Source organism: Idiotropiscis lumnitzeri, chromosome 2 (assembly GCF_059441095.1).
Source record: "Idiotropiscis lumnitzeri isolate Australia: NSW breed Sydney's pygmy pipehorse chromosome 2, RoL_Ilum_1.0, whole genome shotgun sequence".
In the NCBI taxonomy this organism is placed as follows: Eukaryota; Metazoa; Chordata; class Actinopteri; order Syngnathiformes; family Syngnathidae; genus Idiotropiscis; species Idiotropiscis lumnitzeri.
Genome location: NC_142392.1, coordinates 35,569,467 through 35,591,887, shown reverse-complemented (window position 1 = coordinate 35,591,887; position 22,421 = coordinate 35,569,467). Strand labels below are relative to the sequence as shown.

General features: G+C 42.1%; 1 protein-coding gene across 1 annotated transcript in view; it reads left to right on the top strand.

Annotated features, from left to right (window-relative positions):
- LOC148342413 (uncharacterized) overlaps nt 1–21,458 on the top strand; it is a 154,532-nt gene extending 133,074 nt beyond the window's left edge. Inside the window, exon 3 of the mRNA XM_088288171.1 lies at nt 19,889–21,458. Within this exon, the coding sequence (XP_088144297.1) occupies nt 19,889–20,841 (953 nt within the window). The 3' untranslated portion in view covers nt 20,842–21,458. The remainder of the gene's footprint in view (nt 1–19,888) is intronic.
- The last annotated feature ends 963 nt before the right edge of the window (nt 21,459–22,421 follow it).

Here is a 22,421-nt window from a genome sequence, read left to right as displayed (position 1 = left end):
GGTTTTTATCACCTGAAGAATATAGCCAGAGTCCGCCCGTTTCTCTCTCAGGCTAACACGGAGGTACTGATGCATGCTTTTATTTCCTGCCGCCTAGATTACTGTAATGCCCTGCTCTCTGGTCTTCCCCAAAAGAGTATTTCTAGTCTACAACTACTTCAGAATTCAGCCGCACGGGTGCTGACGAGGACCACAACGTGCTTGTGAGAAGGGGCCCTTGCAGCAGCTCCGTATTCAGGGACAAGCCCTTAAACGTGGCACCACAGTCAAACACGACACGCAGTGTTCCCTTTCTGGGATGATGGACACCATGATGGGGAATATACCAAACTCTTCCTGAATCAAGGTCTCTTTGATCATCAGGTACTTGTTCTGCATAATTGCAAGTGATTACATTAGTCATGGACTTCACATATTCTTGATGGAGTTGCTGATCAAACTTAAATTTCTTCTTCAGACCTTGTAACCGTTGCTGGGCCACAGCAAAATTGTTTGGTAAGAAGACATCTTTCTTCTTGAAAGGTAAGTTCATAGTATACTTTCCATCCTGTAACTTGGCAGATGTTTGGGTCCTTGCTGCCTTCCGGAGAGGCAGCCGAGCAAGGCTGGATTGGTGATGGAAAATAACTGGTTCGAAAAAGATTTTATTCTCGTCACATGCTGATGTCAAAAGAAGTCTCCCCAAAAACTTGTGCGTGTATGCGCCCCGCGCACATGCGAGCCCCCTCTCAGACATTCCCTTCTTATAGGGAATGTCCAAATAGGACATGAAAATCAAATTTTCCCTTGTTGTATATGCATTCCCATCCCGCTAGTCTTTTGGATTTCCCTCCAAAAGTCCCCCAGAGGGAGAGCAGATGCGTCTCCCCTTTGATACGACTAGTCTACTCGTGACCACCTTAAATTACTCTCATACCCTGGAAGGTCACCGACCTGGCGAGAGAATTGCCCCCACCATTAACAATGCTCAGGCATATTTTCTCTCAGGGCAGTATCTGGTTACATCGGAACTTCAGAACCAAGACTGGTCACTTCTGTGAGCTCCAGTCCCTTCATAGTTTCATAAAGAGAATTACTTCCCATATCTAAATTAGGCCATTTAAAAATACACAACATTTCAACTTATATTCAAGCTTGTTTATGTAATACTACAATATTTATTCAATTATTTTAATGTTAAATTACATCAATATTAATTTAAACCTTTTTATTTCACTCTTGATTATTTCTTAATGTCATGATCCGCGTCGGGCATGAGAGGGGCTTTGTTATTGTTTTCATGTGCATGCGGTTTTGTTATTGTTTTCGTCCCCTCCTTCCCGCCATGTGTTTTCTGTTATTGTTTTGGTCAGCTGTGATAGCGCCTCCCCTCAGCACTCGTCCTCACCAGCCACTCACCTGTTCCCCGTTACCCTCATCACGCACCTGATTCCCATCTGCTCCCCTAATTACTCGGACTATTTAAGCCTCCCAGACCCACCACTCTGTGTCGGGTCATTGCCGCAAGTTACGGACTGCCACGACCACGTTTCGCTCACGTTCATGGTCATGCTTTTGTTCCCCTCCTCGTTCCCGTTTGCCTTCCTCAGCCTTTTGCCTCGTTTTTGTTCCTCGCCCCCCTTTTTCTGTTCGTCAAGTTGGTACCGTTGTTATTTTTCTCCCGTCCCGGTTGTCTTCCTTTGTTGAACCCCTTTAATAAACCCCCTGAACGACATCCATTCCCTGCCTCCTCGCCTTTTGGGTCCACCTTCCTCCTCGCCAAAAGGCGACCCTGACACTTAACTTATTTGTTCATTTGAATATGTATGCAATTTAAATTATTCCATCCATCCAGCCATTTTCTGCCGCTCATCCGGGGTCGGGTTATTTAATTAATTTAATACATAAGTATTTTTTATATTTCAATATTAGGACTCTTCTCAATGAGTTCAATATTTATAAAATGTTTCTTTATTTCGTATTAATTGAATTAAGTCTGTATCTGGTTGCCAATTTTAATATTTCCCTATTTCATTATAAAAATAATCCAATATATAAAAAATATAATACAGCATGAAAAAAAATATTTGGTATATTTGACAAAATGATACATTTTCCGAAGTGAGATTCTGCTTCGCAACAAACCCCAAACGCTTGATAGAGCTCAACCTAGAAAGTGTATTTAGCCAGTCAGAAATTTATTCAGAAAGTGAAATATTAAATGTATGTGAGGGGATATTTGAAGAGTTTGAGTTTTGTTCATTGGACCATACATATACGAGCCAGCCAAACACAGCGAGAAAACCAGCGCTGACTCCAGTCGCCATCAAGTTGCCAACTCCTGACATTCCAAAACCTTTGAGATAAACTGAGACTATTTGCATTTCTTTTTCTTGTTCTTTTTATAGTTCAACTTCTAGTTCAGTTTTTCACCTTTTCACGGCCTATTGAAGGCCAGTTGAGCAAGTGGAACAAGTCATTTTATTGATGATTGTGGAAGGCACCGATTCCATAAGCACCGTTTCTTCTCACACCTTTTCCATTAAGTACGTTTAAAAAGACAACTGAAAAGCAAAATGTTCACAAATATTTGTTCCAGGCACAGGCAATTAATTTTATTTACATGTTTGATGTTAACACACAAAAAATATCATCATCACTCAGACACAATGGTTCTTCTGGCACGGATCACATTGGCTTAATGTCAATAAAAAAAGCTTTTCAAAATTAAATTCATCATATTTTATCCAAAATCATATTTACATCTTACCACAAAGAGTCAGTTCCTTGAGTTTTTTGTTGTCTTTTTTTTAAGCGTCAAGGATCGCTGCAATTCTCACCAGCACAATTGTGTCTCTCAGCACCCTCTTTAGAAAAGAATTTTTTAGCACAAACGCTGCAACTGAATGGCTGGTCTCCACTGTGTGTTCTTGTGTGGCGTCGTAAATGCGACTTTCGAGAGAACCTCTTGGCACAAACTGAGCAGGAAAAAGGTTTTTCTCCACTGTGTATTCTTGTGTGCCTTGTGAAATGAGAATTATTGGAGAAGCTTTTACCACAAACTGAGCAGGAAAAAGGGTTTTCTCCACTGTGTGTTCTTGTGTGACAAGTTAAACTTGACTTTTCAGAGAAGCGTCTACCACACACTGAGCAGGAAAAAGGTTTTTCTCCACTGTGCGTTCTTGTGTGGATTGTTAAACTTGAATTTTGAGAGAAGCTTTTACCACAAACTGAGCAAGTAAAAGGTTTTTCTCCAGTGTGTGTTCTTGCGTGTTCTGTTAAAGTTGCCTTTTGAGAGAAGCATTTTCCACAAACTGAGCAAGAAAAAGGTTTTTCTCCACTGTGCGTTCTTGTGTGGATTGTTAAATAAAACTTTCCAGAGAAGCTTTTGCCACAAACTGAGCAGGAAAAAGGTTTTTCTCCACTGTGTGTTCTTATGTGATATGTTAAACTTGAATTTTGAGAGAAGCTTTTACAACAAACTGAGCAAGAAAAAGGTTTTTCACCACTGTGTGTTCTTGTGTGCCTTACTAAATGAGACTTTCGAGAGAAGCATTTCCCACAAACTGAACAAGAAAAAGGTTTTTCACCACTGTGTGTTTTTCTGTGTCCTTTTAAAGACCGCTTTGAAGTTAATGAGTCAGTGTGACATGCCCTTTCACCTTTGGCTTGCCCATCATCATCATCATCATCATTAGTATCATCATCATCGACATGAGCGTCTGATAATGTGTTCTCATTATGTGCTTGTGATGGCCCGCAGTGGTCTTCATCAACTTCTGTTGTCACGTGATGACTTGAACTGCTGCTTGTAGGCTCCGCCCCTCTGTTGTCCTCACTCTCATCCTTGTTTTCATTTTCAGTCTTTATAGGGACAAAGTTCACTGGTGACTTGTTGATCTCCTCCTCTTCCTCCTCCTTTTTGATGTGAGTCCAGTCTGGCTCCTCTTTCACAGAACGGAGATAGTATTCACTGACTTCTGTAGGACACAAAGACAAACACACATTTTGTTTGGTCAAGTCAAAGCTCATGCGGCGACTGTGTCCTATTTTCTACAGTGCTACCTTGACTTGAGCCATCTGCACACGGATTAATGCGTGCGACCCCGATTTGGACCGGACCATGGGGACATTTCACAAAATTACGTCCTACGATGTAAACCTCCCGTTAGCCGCACAACAGTGATAAACGAGCATCTAAAAAGGAAGCATGTTGCGGCTGATGCCCGATTTAATTCCGGACATAGTCACAGATGTTTCTGGAAGCGAACTGAAGTTAGCACACACAGGCTATTGTGTGCGTCTGATGGAACACCTGTTGTGGGACCCTAACATATTGATGCAGACCACTGGGGGCCATCGCAACATAATGTCATCGATAAAATAGGAATCCTTCAAGTGAAATATGTTTACAAGTATTTCATTTTGCATTTAGAGATAGAATTAAATAATCCTGGGCTTGTTGGTAGAAAAGGGGGTCGTGACGTTCTCCCTTTTTAAGCCCATCGTAAGCCAAAGATGCAGATGTATTCCTTGCAGCATGCACTTGTTAACTGATGAGATCCGTGCAACCCTGGATGGATGCATTAAATGTATTTTAAATGATTGGATGGGGTGAAACTATGCACACGTGCACAAAACAGTGCAGGGCCACCCGAGGTTCATTGACTCTCACCCGACCAAGCCAGTACAAAGTTCATAAATAAGACCAATACGTACTTGATTTTTTAAAAAAACGTAATATTTTGTGTTTTATCCACTAAAATTGATTAACCACCATTGATGTTTTCGCCGCAGTGTGCAAATTTTTTAGAGTCAGGCAGAATTCCTTCAGTAAGGAATTGCTTGAACAAGATACGTCAGAGTTTTTGCCAAAAACGAGACAAGCCTGCACAAATGAATCACCCAGCCAAGATTGTCTTTGTCACTTGCGAGGAGCAGTCCGCCAAAGAGAAAAGCTTTCCCGCTCCTGTGCGGCGTTTTATTGAAGCACAGCAAAGTAATTTGAATATGCAAACTCATAAAGAATGGAAAAACATGAACACTGACTTTATCACACTCGTCCACACTCTTCCTGTTGTTCGAACGGTTTCAGCTTACAAGACATGTTTGGGTCACACTTCTGTTAAATGCGAGCTAAACGGTTTCCTGTCGAACACGGTTCAAGACGTGCATCTGTTTTTGTGGCTTCCTGCTAAACTGCCAGCATAGACACAACTCTGTTACCACTGAACTCACGTTTTCCTGTTTAAGAGGTCCATGTTTTTGTGACCTTCTATTAACCTGTAAGCATAGTTTTGAAACATGAGGTGTCAGGTTGAAATGCCCTGAGGCCTTTGGGAGAGCTTAATTTGCTGCTGACTGAAATAGCTTACTGCACCAGATAAAGGTGACTGACACCAGGGAAAAAGCAGGCATTGCTGTTCATTTTTACAGGTCGACCGGGAGAGTGAGACAGACAGCCGTCCTGCTTCCTTCAGCTCTGTGCACCCTCTCGCTGCTAGCCCCCCCCCCAATATTAAAAAATAAAACGGCAATAACCTTGACCGATTTCCCCAAACAACTTAATGTTGTGATGCATATTTCTAACGATAGAAAGTCGTTCTTTACAAAGCAAATGAGAGTAAGACGTGTACAAACCTGCTTTGTGGAGCACAACACGAGGCTGCTTCCAACCTTCGCCTAGCAGTTGAAGATGTTGCTCGTTCTCTTCTTTTATTCCAGAAAGTTCCTCTTTGTACTTGGGTGTCGTTCTATCACACATTTTCAAATGATAATTCCAAAAAATCCGCACTTGATTTCTGCTTGGCGATAACTCGTGAGCTTCTCTTTGTTCGACGAGACGAATGAAAGATGGCGTCGTTTTTTTCCTTCGAGAAAATGGCAGTCTGTTCGTCACGAAAGCGGAAGAACAGGACACACCCCGCTCTGATATGATTGGCTGCTGGCTGTGTGGAGCACTGTCACCAACTCACCGACAGATGTCACCATTTGCGATGCAAATCATCGTTATCTTCTTCTAAACATTGGAAAAACGTACGATTTGAACCGTATGCACAAGAACGAACATTTTAGTTACCAAATATGAACTTGAGAGATGTATTGAATTTTACTTTTGTTGCTGGTTTTGTTTTCACATCTGACACCATGTTGTTGGTTGGATAGTATTCCAAATGTATTTCCCTATTATTAACAGTTGACATGATAAAGTGATACTTTATGTCAACATATTTGCACCTTTGCCTTTTTCCAGGCTTTTTTGACAAGTTGCGATGTGGTTGTAAATTTTAAATTAAAACATGTCACTCTTTTATTACTTAACTGTTATTGTGTTCGAAAATGATTTGGGTATTTATTTAAGTACTTGAATATTTCATTATTCGTTTTAGTATTCATTAAACTACAATAATTCACTATTAATTTCAAGATTCATTGAACTGTTTTAGGAATAATTTAGTATTCAATGTTTAATTGTTACAGAATTTACTTTTTAAATTTTTGTTTCACCATCTTAATCTTATGGAAAATTATTTAACAACCACCAACACAAGGTTTTTAAAGAGAAAAATAAAGATGTCCTTTATTAGTCCCACAATGGGTAAATTTGCAGTGTTACAGCAGCAAAGGTATAGATCACACAGAGGCGGCGGCGTAATGTGGCCATTAATGTATAACATTAGCAGCAGACATTCATAAAAAGCATGCAAATATACACTGTATATACGTAAATACACAAATCCCCCTGAATATACACACTTACATCCCACAACATATACAAGTGTAAGGAAACACTCCAAATGTCTGTCAATGGTACGGAGGGGAAATTAATAAAAATGCTGCAATGATAAAAAATACTGCAATGATAAAAGTGCTGTAATGGTAAAAGTACTGCAATGATAAGACTACTGCAATGGTAAACAAAATACAGCATTGGTCAATATTTAAGTACAGCATTGGATAAAGCACAGTAGTAGTTTTTATTGCATCCTCGGACTGCACAATTGCACTAATGCCCGCCCATTTGTAGACCTGACCTAGTGTTCTTGTTAAAAAGTCTGACAGCAGCCGGCAGGAAGGAGCGGAACAATCTCTTCATTCTATCACTGAAGGAACTGTGGCGTGCTCCAAGAGTGTCATTGAGTGGGTGGGCTGGGTTGTTCAGCATTGATGCCAGTTTTGCCGTCATCCTCCTGCCCCCCACTGAGTCCACAGAGTCCAGGGAGCAGCCCAGGACAGAGCTGGCCCTCCTCACTAGTTTGTCCAGTCTCTTTTTGTCCCGGTCCGAGATGCCTCCTGCCCAGGAGACCACTCCATAGAAAATGACTGAGGAAACCACCGAGTCATAGAAGTTCCTGAGGAGTGTTCCCCGAACGCCAAAGGACCTCAGCCTCCTGAGTAGGAAGAGTCTGCTCTGACCCTTCCTATGGAGAGCGTCTGTGTTGTCGCTCCAGTCCAGTTTATTGTTCAGATGAACACCCAGTTACTTGTAAGTTGAGACCCTCTCAACGTCTGTTCCCTGGATATTCACTGGTGCAGGTGGAGAGTACCAACGCTTGCAGAAATCCACCACCAGCTCTTTGGATTTCCTAGCGTTGATTTGGAGGCGGTTCTGCTGACACCAGTCCACAAAACCCTGCGTAGCCCCTCTGTACTCCCGATCGTCTCCGTCAGTGATGAGGCCGACAATCGCGGAGTCATCAGAGAACTTCTGCAGGTGACAGGTAGAGGAATTGTATTTGTAGTCCGAGGTGTAGAGGGTGAACAGGAAGGGAGCCAGAACAGTTCCCTGCGGTGCTCCCGTGCTGCAGAGGAGCACGTCAGACACACAGTCCTGTGTCCTCACCGCACCGGCAGGAGGGGTTGGTGGGTGCTGCAGCAGTTGAGACCGAGCGGGGGCACGCATCTGATCAAATATATTGAAAAATAGGTTCAACTCATTTGCCCAATGAAGGTCCCCCCCCCCTCTGGGGCTTTGGTTGTCTGTGGCCTGAAATGGTCTTCAGGCTCCTCCAGACATCCATGGCATTATTACTCTGCAGCTTTTCCTCCATCCGCATCCCATAGGACTTTTTCCCCTCTCTGATCCTCCTTCTCAGCTGACGTTTCTCTTCAGCTCTTCCTTGTCGCCTGACACAAAAGCCCTCTTTTTCTCCTTCAGGAGAGGTTTAATGTCTGGTGTGATGCATGGTTTGTTGTTGGAGAAACATCTTACTGTCCTGGTGGGAATGGTGTTCTCCATGCAGAAATTATTATAGTCTGTAAATGTGTCCGTTAGACCATTAATGCCCTCCCAGTGGGCTTCGCTGATTACTTCCCACACAGTTGTGTTGAAACAGTCCTTCAAGGCCTCCTCTGCTTCTCCAGACCATCTCTGAACTGTGCCTGTCACAGCCGGCAGCCAGCGGACCAGAGGTTTGTACACAGGAAGGAGAGCCACCAAGTTGTGATCAGCTTTGCCCAGCGGGGGAGGGACAGTGATGTGTACGCCTCCTTGGTGTTGGCATAGAAAAGGTCCAATATTTTATTGTCTCTGGTGTGGCAGGTTACATATTGTGTGAATGAAGGCAGAGAGGAGGAAGGAGAACATGATTGAAGTCGCCAGTGAAAAGGAGCAGGGCATTTGGGTGCTTTGTTTGTAGCCTACTCACAGCAGCAGTCAGTACGTCACAGACTGTCTCACTCTTAGCTGATGGAGGTTCGTACACTGCCACCGAGATCACATGACTGAACTCTCGTAGGATGTAATACGGACGCACGCTAACAGCTAGAAGTTCAATGTCCCGACTGCAAAGTTGCTCCTTAATAGTGATGTGCCCAGGATTACACCATCTATCATGAACAAACACAGCCAGCCCTCCTCCTTTCTTCTTACCGCTTTCCAGTGTCCTGTCCGCACGTAGAATTTGGAAGCCGTCCAATTCGACGACGGCGTCCAGCGTTAGCTCTGTTAGCCAAGACTTTGTGAACATCAGCAAGCTAGCCTCCCGGAAATTCCACACGTGCCGGGTTAACGCTGTTAGCTTGTCCATTTTATTGGGAACAGATCGAACATTCCCCATAATAACGGACGGGAGGACGGGGTGCTTTCGTCTCCTCCTTGCCTGGTGTTTAGCCCCCGCATCCCCGTCTCTTCCTCCTCAGCTCCCGGGGGACATCGGGTCTCGCTCCGGCAGCCGGTGCGGGGTTAGCACGGAGTGCTAACAGGTGATCTCTTGTGTACACGATCGATCCGTAGCTCAGAGTTATGTCTCCGGACACGGTCGCGCAAAAAACAGCCCCCAGCAGCAATAAAACCACCACAAGTTGGATGTCCATTGCTGTGATGAGGTGAAATAAATAAATAAATAAACAAGGTAAAGGGAAAAACACACGAAGAAGGCTCAACGGTGAGCCAGTGCTGCTGAAACAGGCAGCCACTTGCGCGGTGCCGAAAATCATCATCATCATTATCATCATTGTCGTCTTCAGGAGCGTGGGACGATGTGTACTCACTATGTGCTTGTGATGGCCCCCAGTCGTCTTCGTCACCTTCTGTTGTCACGTGATGCTTGGAGGCTCCGCGTGTCTGTTGTCCTCACTCTCACCCTTGTCTTCATCTTCACTCTTTAAAGCCGTGATTCTCAAATCGTGGGTCGCGGTGCGATGCTGAGGCGGGCGCGTGGGACCCTGGGGAACATGCTTTTTTTCCGCTGTAGTCCATCTGAACGATGCATCGTTTTGGGACCGAAAAAGGCGATCTCAGACAACACGAGTTTGAGCTCGTCAAAGCTGTTTGTGCCCCTAGTTCACGCGGTACTGATTAAAAATAAAATATATATATAGCGTCGGCCTGTCGCTGGTTGTCCTGGAAGTGATTTATTTTGCTGCTACTTAAACGCCCTGCGCTAAGCTATCTTGCGCCGCAGCAGAACGGACTTTATTTGAACTATATCTAAGTCCGCGCACAGGAGCAGCAACAAGATACGTGATGGCAAATAAACGACTCCACTAACAAGTAGCGTGCTAAACGAGGAGGTGAGGAGGTGCTAAGCGCGCTAATTGCTAAAATTAATTGTTTCGATGTACGCTCGACGTTTAACAGAAGTCTCACTTGAACTGCATTTGGGTGGAGATGAACAGAAATGTTGTATTGCAACCATAAAGTATCTAAACATAAAATGAAAGGAACACGGAAATGTCTGACGTCATCACGACGAAGTGGTTTGATTTCAAACGTAAAGTAACTGTAATGATAGCAGTTATATCATTAGTCACTAGTTGGCAGTATTGCCTGATGTGTGTTTAGTTACCAGACGAACAAGTAGGGCTGGGCGATATGACCTCAAATCAATATCGCAATAAATTGGGCAATTTTACCTCGATAACGATAAATGCACAATAAATTTCCCCTGAGGAACAAAATCAAAATAAATGCAGGAAATGCATATTAACTGCTTTTTTTTATTGACCAACTGGTACACATTACTTTCAATGAAAAATAGAAGTACAGAAATCATTTGAATAAACATTCAAAATAGCATGCTTTGCATGACTTGAACAATGTCACAAAGAACAGGAGAAAAAGGGTACCTCTCACAAAATCTTTTTATGTAAATATATTGTGCCGAGATGCTGTAATGCCATTTGCAAAGGCCTAGATTTGAATGTCAATGAAATGCCAAATAAACGCGTGTGCTTCATCAGGAAAATGTGCCGTCTCGAGTACTCTGGTGCGCAGTCGCCACTTGTCGTCTATGTCATGCCCATTCAGGCTCAAACAGGGATCCATGGTGCGACTCGACCACAAGTCGGATGTGGATGCAAAATGCTCGACATGTCTCCGCTCCCGTCCCGATGTTGTCCATATCGGGAAGTACGGTTTGCAACAAATATTTTCGTACCTCTTGTCGGCTACGTTCATGAGGCGTTTAAATCCTGTGCGCTCCACTGTAAGTAGAGGAGCTCTATCTTTAGACACCGAATTTACCGACATGGGCAAAATGATGTCGGTCATTCTAATACATTTCGGTAACGGTAAATTTTCGGTTTATCGCCCAGCCCTACGAACAAGTGTGTATGCACATAGACGAGAATGCAAGCCAATAAATAAAGAGACACAAGCTTGCAGCATCACGTTACCTGCGTGACTTCTTAAGATAGAACACAGAACGTTACATGGTACCAGGTCGCGGGTCAAGAAAAGGACTGACGCGAGATGGACTCCGTAAGGACACCAGAAGCGCTGAAAAAGATGGGAAATGTGGACGAGAGTTGGCGGGCTTTCAAGCAACAATTCCAGCTCTACCTTGCCGTCGTGGGAGTCGGAAACAGAGCGGACGAAAGAAAAATAGCCCTTTTGCGAACCAATGCCGGAGACGAGGCCATCGAGGTATTCAACACCTTTGTTTATGATGAACCCGAAGATAAAGACAAGTTTGAAAAGGTCCTACAAAAATCTGATGAACACTGTCTTGCTAAGAAAAACGAAACTTATGAGAGTTACGTGTTTCGTTCAAGACTCTAACAGCCCGGTGAGTCCTTAAACAATTTCCTCACCGATCTCAAAATTAAAGCTAAGTCTAACTTTGGTTATCTGAAAAACTCAATGATAAGGGATCAGACTAACGAAAAGAAACTAAGAGAGAGGCTGTTGAGGGAAGCCGACCCAACATTGGAAAGTGCAATAAAGACTTGCCAAGCTAACGAGCTAGCAAAGCAGCACGTGCTAACTTTCCAAGCAGCGCCATCTTATGAAAAAAACAGAGTCCGTGAAGGCAGTGACGAGGAAAGGTAAACTGCGATTCAAGAAAAAGACCAAAAACAATGAAAATGATCAAGCTCCATTCAGCTGTAAAAAGTGTGGAGAAATGCACGAGCCAAAACGATGTCCTGCATTTGGGAGAACATGTGCTAAGTGTAAAAAGCAAAATCACTATGCTAAGATGTGCTACACCAAGAAGAAAGTGCACACCGTGCAGGAAGACACAGATGATAGTGATGACCTAAGTGACACTTTTTTCATCAAAATAGTGTCACATGGCGAAAGCGAAGCGCAGCAACAAACTAGAGGAGACCCAGAACATGCTGTTAATGCAGTAAAAGAAGATAAATGGATTGCACCACTGCTTGTCAATGTGACTCAAGTTACTTTTAAAATTGACACAGGAGCAAAAGCAAACATAATTAACGAAAAAAACTTGAAATCACTTGAAGAGAAGGCCGTGAAATTGAAAACCGACAACAATCAGCCAAAAAAAACAAAGGGATGTTGTAGGCTAAAAGTGACAGCAAAGGGAAGACAACACAAGTTAACGTTCACAATTGTGCCAAGTGGACTGGAGTCAATCCTCGGAGACAAGACATCTGAAGATCTTGGATTGATAAAAATAATTTACTAAATCAACAGCAAGGATGTCAAAAAGAACAACAAAGTGTTGCAGAGTGAAGGTAGTAAGAGTATAGTGAACAAATACTTTTCTGTCTTCAAAGGACAAGGGACGCTACCTTACACTTACAAAATACAGCTCAAGGAAGATGCTAAACCTGTAGTACATGCCCCGAGAAGAGTTCCAGCCCCTCTCAAAGAGAGATTAAAAAAGGAACTGAGCAGAATGACACCGATCGGAGTCATAGAGAAAGTGGAAGAAAATTCCATCACGTGTGTTAAAAAGAGGAACTTCCCAGAGTTACGTGTTTGCCTCGACCCCAAAGATCTGAATGAAAACATGATAAGAGAACATTATCAGATTCCCAAGCGTGAAGAAATCCTGAGTGACATGGCAGGTGCTAAGTACGTTAGCAAATTAGATGCATCGCATGGATTTTGGCAGCTGAAGCTGGACACCGAAAGCAGCAGGTACACCACCTTCAACACACCATTTGGGCGTTTCTGTTTTCTGAGACTGCCATTTGGCATAAAGTCTGCGCCTGAGATCTTTCACAGAGCTATGGAGTCAATCATAGAAGGTCTGGAAGGAACCCGTGTGTACATTGATGATTTGGTTGTGTGGGGAAACACGGAACAAGAACACAATGAGAGATTCGAAGAACTGCTACAATGAGTTAAAATGAATGGACTTAAACTAAAACGAGAGAAATCTCTAATCTCGTTGCACACTTGAGTACAATGTCAATAAAGGGATTTCTGATTTCTGAAATGTCTGTTTGGAGTTACAGAATTGACACAGCAGATGGAGTGGTGCCAGACAGAACCAAAGTGCAAGCAATACTGGACATGCCAGTTCCAACTGAGAAAAAAGGACTTCTGCGAGCAATGGGGATGATAAACTTCTGGGGCAAGTTCATTCCAAACCTCTCTTCAAGTCAAAGTCCCTAAGTTTGCTGCTGCATCACAACGTAGTCTTTGAGTGGACAACAAAACATGACGAAGAATGGCAAGATCTAAAGAGAACTGTGACAACTGAGCCAGTCCTTGCCTACTTTGATCCATCAAAACCAACCAAAATTTCCACGGATGCGTCGAAAGATGGGCTAGGTGCCGTACTGCTGCAAAAGGCGAGAGACACATGGCAACCTGTAGCCTATGCATCCAGGTCAATGTCAGAGACTGAAAAATGCTCTGCTCAGATCGAAAAGGAGTCACTGGGTCTAGTGTTTGGATTTGGCAAATTTCACACGTATGTTTATGGACTGCCCACGTTCATAGCAGAGACTGATCATAAGCCACTGATTTCAATTAGAAAGAAAAATCTCAATGACATGACGCCCAGAATTCAACGCATGATGACATTGCAGCGCTATGATTTTGAGCTAACTTACACGCCTGGAAAATACATAGTGCTTGCTGATGCGTTATCCCGAGCGCCGCACCCTAACAGTGACATCAAGGACTGCGTTACAGCGGAGGAGGCTGAGGCTCACATCAACATGGTCACAGCCGCGCTTCCTGCTACTGACGCTATGCTGCAACAAATTGTTGCAGAGACGGCAATGGACGCAGTCTTGAACAAAGTGTCACAATGTATGAACAATGGATGGTCAAAAGGGAACTGCCCTCAGTTTTACCCGATGAGAGCGGAGTTGTGCATGGCGGACGGCCTCCTGCTGAGGAAGGACAGGATTGTAGTTCCACAAACTATGCACAAGGACATACTTCAGCGTCTTCACGAAGGACACCTGGGAGTGGAGAAATATAAGAGAAGAGCACGAGAAGCCATCTACTGGCCGGGCATTAACAAAGACAGAGAAGAAATGATTCAAAAATGCCAAGTTTGCCAAAAACATCAACACAAACAAGTCAAAGAGCCAATACTGGTAGCTGACCTTCCCACAACTCCCTGGCAGAAGGTAGGCACTGATTTGTTTCATATAAGAGAACATTATCAGATTCCCAAGCGTGAAAAAATCCTGAGTGACATGGCAGGTGCTAAGTACTTCAAATTAGATGCATCGTATGGATTTTGGTATTCATAAATGTGTTTGGTTTGCTTTTGTGAATAAAGATTTTACAAAAAACGTATGAGTAAATATTTATCATCTCATCAATATTTGCACAACAGAGTACTGAGTTTCGAGATCCTCACAATAATAATTCTCAAAATTATATTTCTTATCAATTTAGCTTAGTTAAGGGATATTTTATTGACAATCTAACATCACTATACAAAGACAGAAAAAAAATTGGTGGTGGGGGGGAGCGAATCTTTTTCTTCTCGGTAGAGGCCGGCGTGAAATAATTGAGAAGCACTGCTAGTATATGCAGACATTATATTCATACAATCTTGCAGCCCGAGTGAACCGCAGCATCGGTCAGAGAATCGTAAACGTCCCACTGCTGGAGCAGCAGAGGCTTCTCGGGGCATAGGCGGAAGTGACGCGAGAGATGACTCACCAATGTGGCGTGAATTTAGTTATTTTGTTACATTTTTTTTCAACCGAATTAAAATATTACATAGAATATATATTAAAATAGAACAGCCAGGGGTAAAAACAAACACAGAGGAAAAGAAAGATATTTGAAAAATACGTGCTTAAAGCATGACGTCATTAGCAAGCGCGCAGCTTCCGAAGGACCTCGACCACATCCACCGACCTGTCCACGCCGGAACAAAAAATCCCACCGCTAAATTCTTCTGATTTAGTGTGGAACTGACTGTAATTTTCTCATAGGATGTCCAGTGCTACTCGAAAGGACTACGACATAATTCATTAAGTTTTGTGTCCCGATAACCTCATCTTCGCGCGTTGATGCTTTTCGGCGTAGTTAGCTTAGCTTGTTAGCTAGCTAGCCGCTAACAAAAAGAGGCACATGACTCATCGCCAAGAAGAGATCAAGTGTGGATTTTTTGGAATTATCATTTGAAAATGTGTGCAAGAACGACACCCAAGTACGAAGAGGAACTTTGTGGAATAAAAGAAGAGAACGAGCAACATCTTCAACTGCTGGGCGAAGGTTGCAAGCAGCTTCGTGTTGTGCTACACAAAGCAGGTTTGTACACGTCTTACTCTCATTTGCGTTGTAAAGAACGACTTTCTATCGTTAGAAATGTGCATCACAACATTAAGTAGTTTGGGGACATGCGTTCACGGTTATTGCCATTTTATTTTTAAATGTTGCCTTTTACTTTTACTTGAACAAATGTTCAGCAAACCGACAATAGTGGGGGGTGAATTCCATGTTTTTCCCAGTATAAAATTTGAACTCGTTTAACATTTTACATTTTCTGGTTTTTATATCTTGTCCAAGCAATTCCTTACGGAAGGAATTCTGCCCGACTCTAAAAAATGTGCACACTGCGGCGAAAACATCAATGGCGGTTGATCAATTTTAGTGGATAAAACACAAAATATTGAGTTTTTTTTTTTTTAAATCAAGTACGTATTGGTTTTATTTATTTATTTATTAACTTTGTACTGGCTTCGTCGGGTGAGAGTCAATGAACCTCCGGTGGCTCTGCACTGTTTTGTGCATATGCGCGTAGTTTCGGTTCTCGACCATAATCCGTTCCTGAACCCTGTTCGAAAAGCGAATTGTTCGAACACCGAAACCATTCCTTTGCTGCTTGCACTGACTTTCTTTGGAGGCATGATTAGGGGCTAAAACACTTCGTACACCTATATAAAACGCGAGAGCAAAACGCAGCACGTCCGCACGCGACAACAGTTGGTCACGAAGAGAGCAAGAGAGCGATCTACACCCGTACGCCGCTCAGCATCCCACCCTCGCATACGCACTCATGCGTCATACCGGCGTTCGAACTCCGAGGTTTGTTCGAAATGCGAAGCAAGAATTTCTCTTTTTTTGTTGTTCGAACTCCAATTTGTTCGACCTCAGAGTCGTTCGAGAACCGAGGTTCCACAGTCCATTGAATGCATCCATCCAAGGTTGCACGGTTCTCATCAGTGAACAAGCGCATGCTGCAAGGAATGCATCTGCATCTTTGTCTTACTATGGTCTCAAAAAGGCTGAAACTCACAACCCCCTTTTCTACCTACAAGTCCAGGAACATTTCGTTCCTGGTAATAAAGTTCCTGTGGCTCAGGTGGTTTGCATCCCCCCCACAACTCAATAGTTTCTGGTAATTTATCCAAATGACAATGATGATGTATCAGTGGGGGATCTTGTGTTACATTGTTACTCATTACTGACACCCTATGGCTGTTAAGCATCATTACAGTGACAAAATAATTCAGGGAACTCTTATAATATTATGGTGTATCTTAGTCTAATTTGAATATGTATTGGATAACTTTAATATAAACAGTCATTATTCAAATATGTCAACATGAAAGTCAGAGTGAAAGTGTTGTTGCTTAATGCTTATGTGTAGGGATTTTGTCTCTTCAAACATAATTTTGTTTTAAATTTGATTTAGAAACAGAAATTTTATTTAAAAAAAAGGAAAAAGGGGAATGTCGGAATGTACGAGCAGGATAAATGTCATTTTGGGTAAAAAAAACAAAAACAAACGTAAATCATGCAATAAATAGCCACTCTGATTCCAGGGCCCCTTTAATTCTTTTAGGGATCCAGATTATAATGGAAGCAAAAAGTACCCACGATGAAACTATCTCTAAATGCAAATGAAATAATTGTAAACATATTTCACTTGAAGGATTCCTATTTTATCGATGTCATTTTGTTGCGATGGCCCCCAGTGGTCTGCATCAATAAGTTAGGGTCCCACAACAGGTGTTCCATCAGACGCACACAATAGCCTGTGTGCGCTAACTTCAGCTCGCTTCCAAAAACGTCTGTGACTATGTCCGGAATGAAATCGGGCATCAGCCGCAACGTGCTTCCTTTTTGAATGCTCGTTTATCACAGTTGTGCTGCTATAGGGAGGTTTACATCGTAGGACGTAATTTTGTGAAACGCCCCCATGGTCCGGTCCAACTTGGGGTCGCACGCATTGCTCCGTGTGCGGCAGGCACAAGTCAAGGTAGCACGGTAAAAACAATATAAGACAAAGTCGCCGCATGAGGTTTGACTTGACCAAACCAAATGTGTGTTTGTCTTTTTGTGTCCTGCAGACGTCAGTGAAAACGATCTCCGTTCTGTGAAAGAGGAGCCAGACTTGACTCACATCAAAGAGGAGGAGGAGGAGGAGGAGGAGATCAACAAGTCACCAGTGAACGTTCTCCCTATAAAGACTGAAGATGAAAACAAGGATGAGAATGAGGACAACAGAGGGGCGGAGCCTACACGCAGCAGCTCAAGTCATTACGTGACAACAGAAGGTGATGAAGACCACTGGGGGCCATCACAAGCACATAATAAGGACACATTATCAGACGCTCATGACGATGATGATGATGATGATGATGGGCTAGCCAAAGGTGAAAGGGCATGTCACACTGACTCATTCACTTCAAAGTTTTCTTTAAAACCGCACACAAGAACACACAGTGGAGAAAAAACATTTTCTTGCTCGGTTTGTGGAAAATGCTTCTCTGAAAAGGGAAATTTCCTGCTCAGTTTGTGACAAAAGCTTTTCTGTAAAGTCATACTTAATAAAACACACAACAATACACAGTGGAGAAAATTTTTTTTCCAGCTCTGTTTACGGAAAAAGTTTCTCTCAAAGGTTTTGGAATGTCAGGAGTTGGCAACTTGATAGCGACTGGAGTCAGCGCTGGTTTTCTCACTGTGTTTGGCTGGCTCGTATATGTATGGTCGATTGAACAAAACTCAAACTCTTCAAATATCCCCTCACATACATTTAATATTACGCTTTCTGAATAAATTTCTGACTGGCTAAAACCACTTTCTAGGTTGAGCTCTATCAAGTGTTTGGGGTTTGTTGCTAAGCAGAATCTCACTTCGGAAAAACTATCATTATGTCAAATATACCAAATATTTTTGTTCATGCTATATTATATTTTTTATATATTGGGTTATTTTTATAATGATACAGTGGAACCTCGGTTCTCGAACGACTCTGACGTCGAACAAATCGGAGTTCTTGCAAAAAAAAAGAGAAATTCTTGCTTCGCAGTTCGAACAAACCTCGGAGTTCGAACGCCGGTATGACGCATGAGTGCGTATGCGAGGGTGGGATTCTGAGCGGCGTACGGGTGTAGATCGCTCTCTTGCTCTCTTCGTGACCAACTGTTGTCGCGTGCGGACGTGCTGCGTTTTGCTCTCGCGTTTTATATAGGTGTACGAAGTGTTTTAGCCCCTAATCATGCCTCCAAAGAAAGTCAGTGCAAGCAGCAAAGGAATGGTTTCGGTCAGTGGTCTTCAATCCTGTTCCTCGAGGGCCAGTGTCCTGCCTGTTTTCCATCTTCCCCTGCTGCAACACACCTGAACGATCGTTATCAAACTTTTGTAGACCTTGCTGATTCTCTGATCATCTGAATCAGCTGTGTTGCAGCTGGGAGAATTGGAAAACCTGCAGGATACCGGCCCTCGAGGAACAGGATTGAGGACCCCTGGTTTCGGTGTTCGAACAATTCGCTTTTCGAACAGGGTTCAGGAACGGATTATGGTCGAGAACCGAGGTTCCACTGTATAGGGAAATATTAAAATTGGCAACCACTTACAGACTTAATTCAATTAATAATAAATATAGAAACATTTTATAAATATTGAACTAATTGAGAAGAGTCCTGATCTTGAAATAAGTATTGAAATATAAAAACACCTACATATTAAATTAATCCAATAAGCCGACCCCGGATGAGCGGCAGAAAATGGCTGGATGGATGGAATAATTTAAATTGCATCCAAATTCAAATGAACAAATATGTTAAGAAATATTCAAGAGTGAAATAAAAAGGTTTAAATTAATATTGATAGAATTTTACATATTAAAGTAATTGTATAAATATTGTAGTCTTAAATAAGCAATCTTAAATATACATTGAAATAAATTAAAAAAAAAAAAATTATGGTGCATCTTAGTTGAATTTGAATACATACTCCAGAAACGTCTGTGACCATGTCAGGAATGAAATCGGGCATCAAAAGGGAGGTTTACATCGTAGGACGTAATTTTGTGAAATGCCCCCATGGTCCGGTCCAAATCGGGGTTGCACGCATTGCTCCGTGTGCGGCGAGCACAAGTCAAGGTAGCATGGTAGAAACAATATAAGTCGAAGTCGCCGCCTGAGCTTTGACTTGACCAAACCAAATTTGTCTTTTTGTGTCCTGCAGACGTCAGACAAAATGATCTCCGTTCTGTGAAAGAGGAGCCAGACTTGACTCACATCAAAAAGGAGGAGGAGGAGGAGGAGATCAACAAGTCACCACTGAACGTTGTCCCTATAAAGACTGAAGATGAAAACATGGGTGAGCGTGAGGACAACAGAGGGGCGGAGCCTCCAAGCAGCAGCTCAAGTCATCACGTGACAACAGAAGGTGATGAAGACCACTGGGGGCCATCACAAGCACAAAATGAGGACACATTATCAGACGCTCATGACGACGACGATGATGATGATGATGATGATGATGGGCAAGCCAAAGGTGAAAGGGCATGTCACACTGACAGTTGGGTATGTTCTCAGTGTGGGAAATCAACAACTTCAAAGTTGTCTTTGAAACGGCACACAAGAACACACGGAGTAAAACCTTTTTCATGCTCAGTTTGTGGAAAATGCTTCTCTGAAAAGTCACATTTACAAATCCACACAAGAACACACAGTGGAGAAAAACCTTTTTCCTGCTCAGTTTGTGGTAAATGCTTCTCTCAAAAGACTCATTTAGTAAGGCACACAAGAACACACAGTGGAGAAAAACCCTTTTCATGCTCAGTTTGTGGCAAATGCTTCTCTCGAAAGTCTCATTTAGTAAGGCACACAAGAACCCACAGTGGAGAAAAACCTTTTTCTTGCTCGGTTTGTGGCAAAAGCTTCTCTCGAAAGTTTGATTTAACGATCCACACAAGAACGCACAGTGGAGAAAAACCTTATTCATGCTCAGTTTGTGGAAAATGCTTCTCTCAAAAGGCACATATAACAGAACACGCAAGAACACACAGTGGTGAAAAACCTTATTCATGCTCAGTTTGTGGAAAATGCTTCTCTCAAAAGTTTGATTTAACATATCACACAAGAACGCACAGTGGAGAAAAACCTTTTTCCTGCTCAGTGTGTGGTAGACGCTTCTCTGTAAAGTCAAATTTAACTTGTCACACAAGAACACACACTGGAGAAAACCCTTTTTCTTGCTCAGTTTGTGGTAAAAGCTTCTCTCAAAATTCAAGTTTAACATATCACACAAGAACGCACAGTGGAGAAAAACCTTTTTCCTGCTCAGTTTGTGGCAAAAGCTTCTCTGTAAAGTCAAGTTTACAAAGCCACACAAGAACACACAATGGAGACAAGCCATTCAGTTGCAGCGTTTGTGCTAAAAAATTCTTCACTAAACGTAGTGCTGAGAGACACGATTGTGATGGTGAGAAGAGCAGCGATCCTTGAAGCTTAAAAAAAAGAAAACAAAAAACTGAAGGAACTGACACTTTGTGGTAAGATGTAAATGTTATTATGAATAAAATATGATGTATTGAATTTTGCAAAGCTTTTTTATTGACACTAAGCCAATGTGATCATTGCCAGAAGAACCATTGTGTCTGAGTGATGATTTTTTTTTTGTGTTGACATCAAACATGTAAATGAAATTAATTGCCTTTGCCTGGAATAACATTTGTTAACATTATGCTTTTCAGTTGTCTTTTTAAACGTACTTAATGGAAAAGGTGTGAGAAGAAACTGTGCTTATGAAATCGTTGCCTTCCACAATCATCAATTAAATCACTCGTTCCACTTGCTCAACTGGCTTTCATTACGCTGTGTGAAAAGGTGAAAAACGTAACTAGAAGTTGAACTATAAAAAGAACAAGAAAGAAACGCAAGCAGTCTCAGTTTCTCTCAAAGGTTTTGGAATGTCAGGACTTGGCAATCGGATGGCGACTGGAGTCAGCGCTGGTTTTCTCGCTGTGTTTGGCTGGCTCGTATATGTATGGTCCATTGAACAAAACTCAAACTCTTCAAATATCCCCTCACATACATTTAATATTTCACTTTCTGAATAAATTTCTGACTTGCTAAATACACTTTCTAGGTTGAGCTCTATCAAGCGTTTGGGGTTTGTTGCTAAGCAGAATCTCACTTCGGAAAAAACTATCATTTTGTCAAATATACCCAATTAAATTTTTTATACGTTGGATTATTTATATAGGGAAATATTAAAATTGGCAACCACATACAGACCTAATTCAATTAATAAGAAATGTGGAAACATTTTATAAATATTGAGATCATTGAGAAGAGTCCTAATCTTGAAATAAATATTGAAATATAAAAATGACTAATGTTTTAAATTATTTCAATAACCCGACCCCGGATGAGCGGCAGAAAATGGCTGGATGGATGGAATAATTTAAATTACATACATATTCAAATGAACAAATATGTTAAGAAATATTCAAGTGTGAAATAAAAAGGTTTAAATTAATATTGATATAATTTCATATTAAAATAATTGAATAAATATTGTATTATTACATAAGCAAGCTTAAATATACATTGAAATATTTTTTTTTTTAAAAAGTAGTGTATTTTTAAATGGCCTAATATAGATATAGGAAGTAATTCTCTTTATGAAACTATGAAGGGACTGGAGCTCACAGAAGTGACCAGTCTTGGTTCTGAAGTTCCGATGTAACCAGATACTGCCCTGAGAGAAAATAGGCCTGAGCATTGTTTATGGTGGGGGCAATTCTCTCGCCAGGTCAGTGACCTTCCAGGGTATGGAAGTAATTTAAGGTGGTCACTAATAGACAGGTCGTATCAACGGGGAGACGCATCTGCTCTCCCTCTGGGGGACTTTTGGAGGGAAATCCCGAAGACTAGCGTGATGGGAATGCATATGCAACAAGTCAAGTCAAGTCAATTTTATTTGCATAGCTCTTAATCACAGAGAGTCTCAAAGGGCTTTACATAACCACAATCGACATCCACTGATATTAACCCCCAGAAGGGCAAGGAAAAACTCAAAA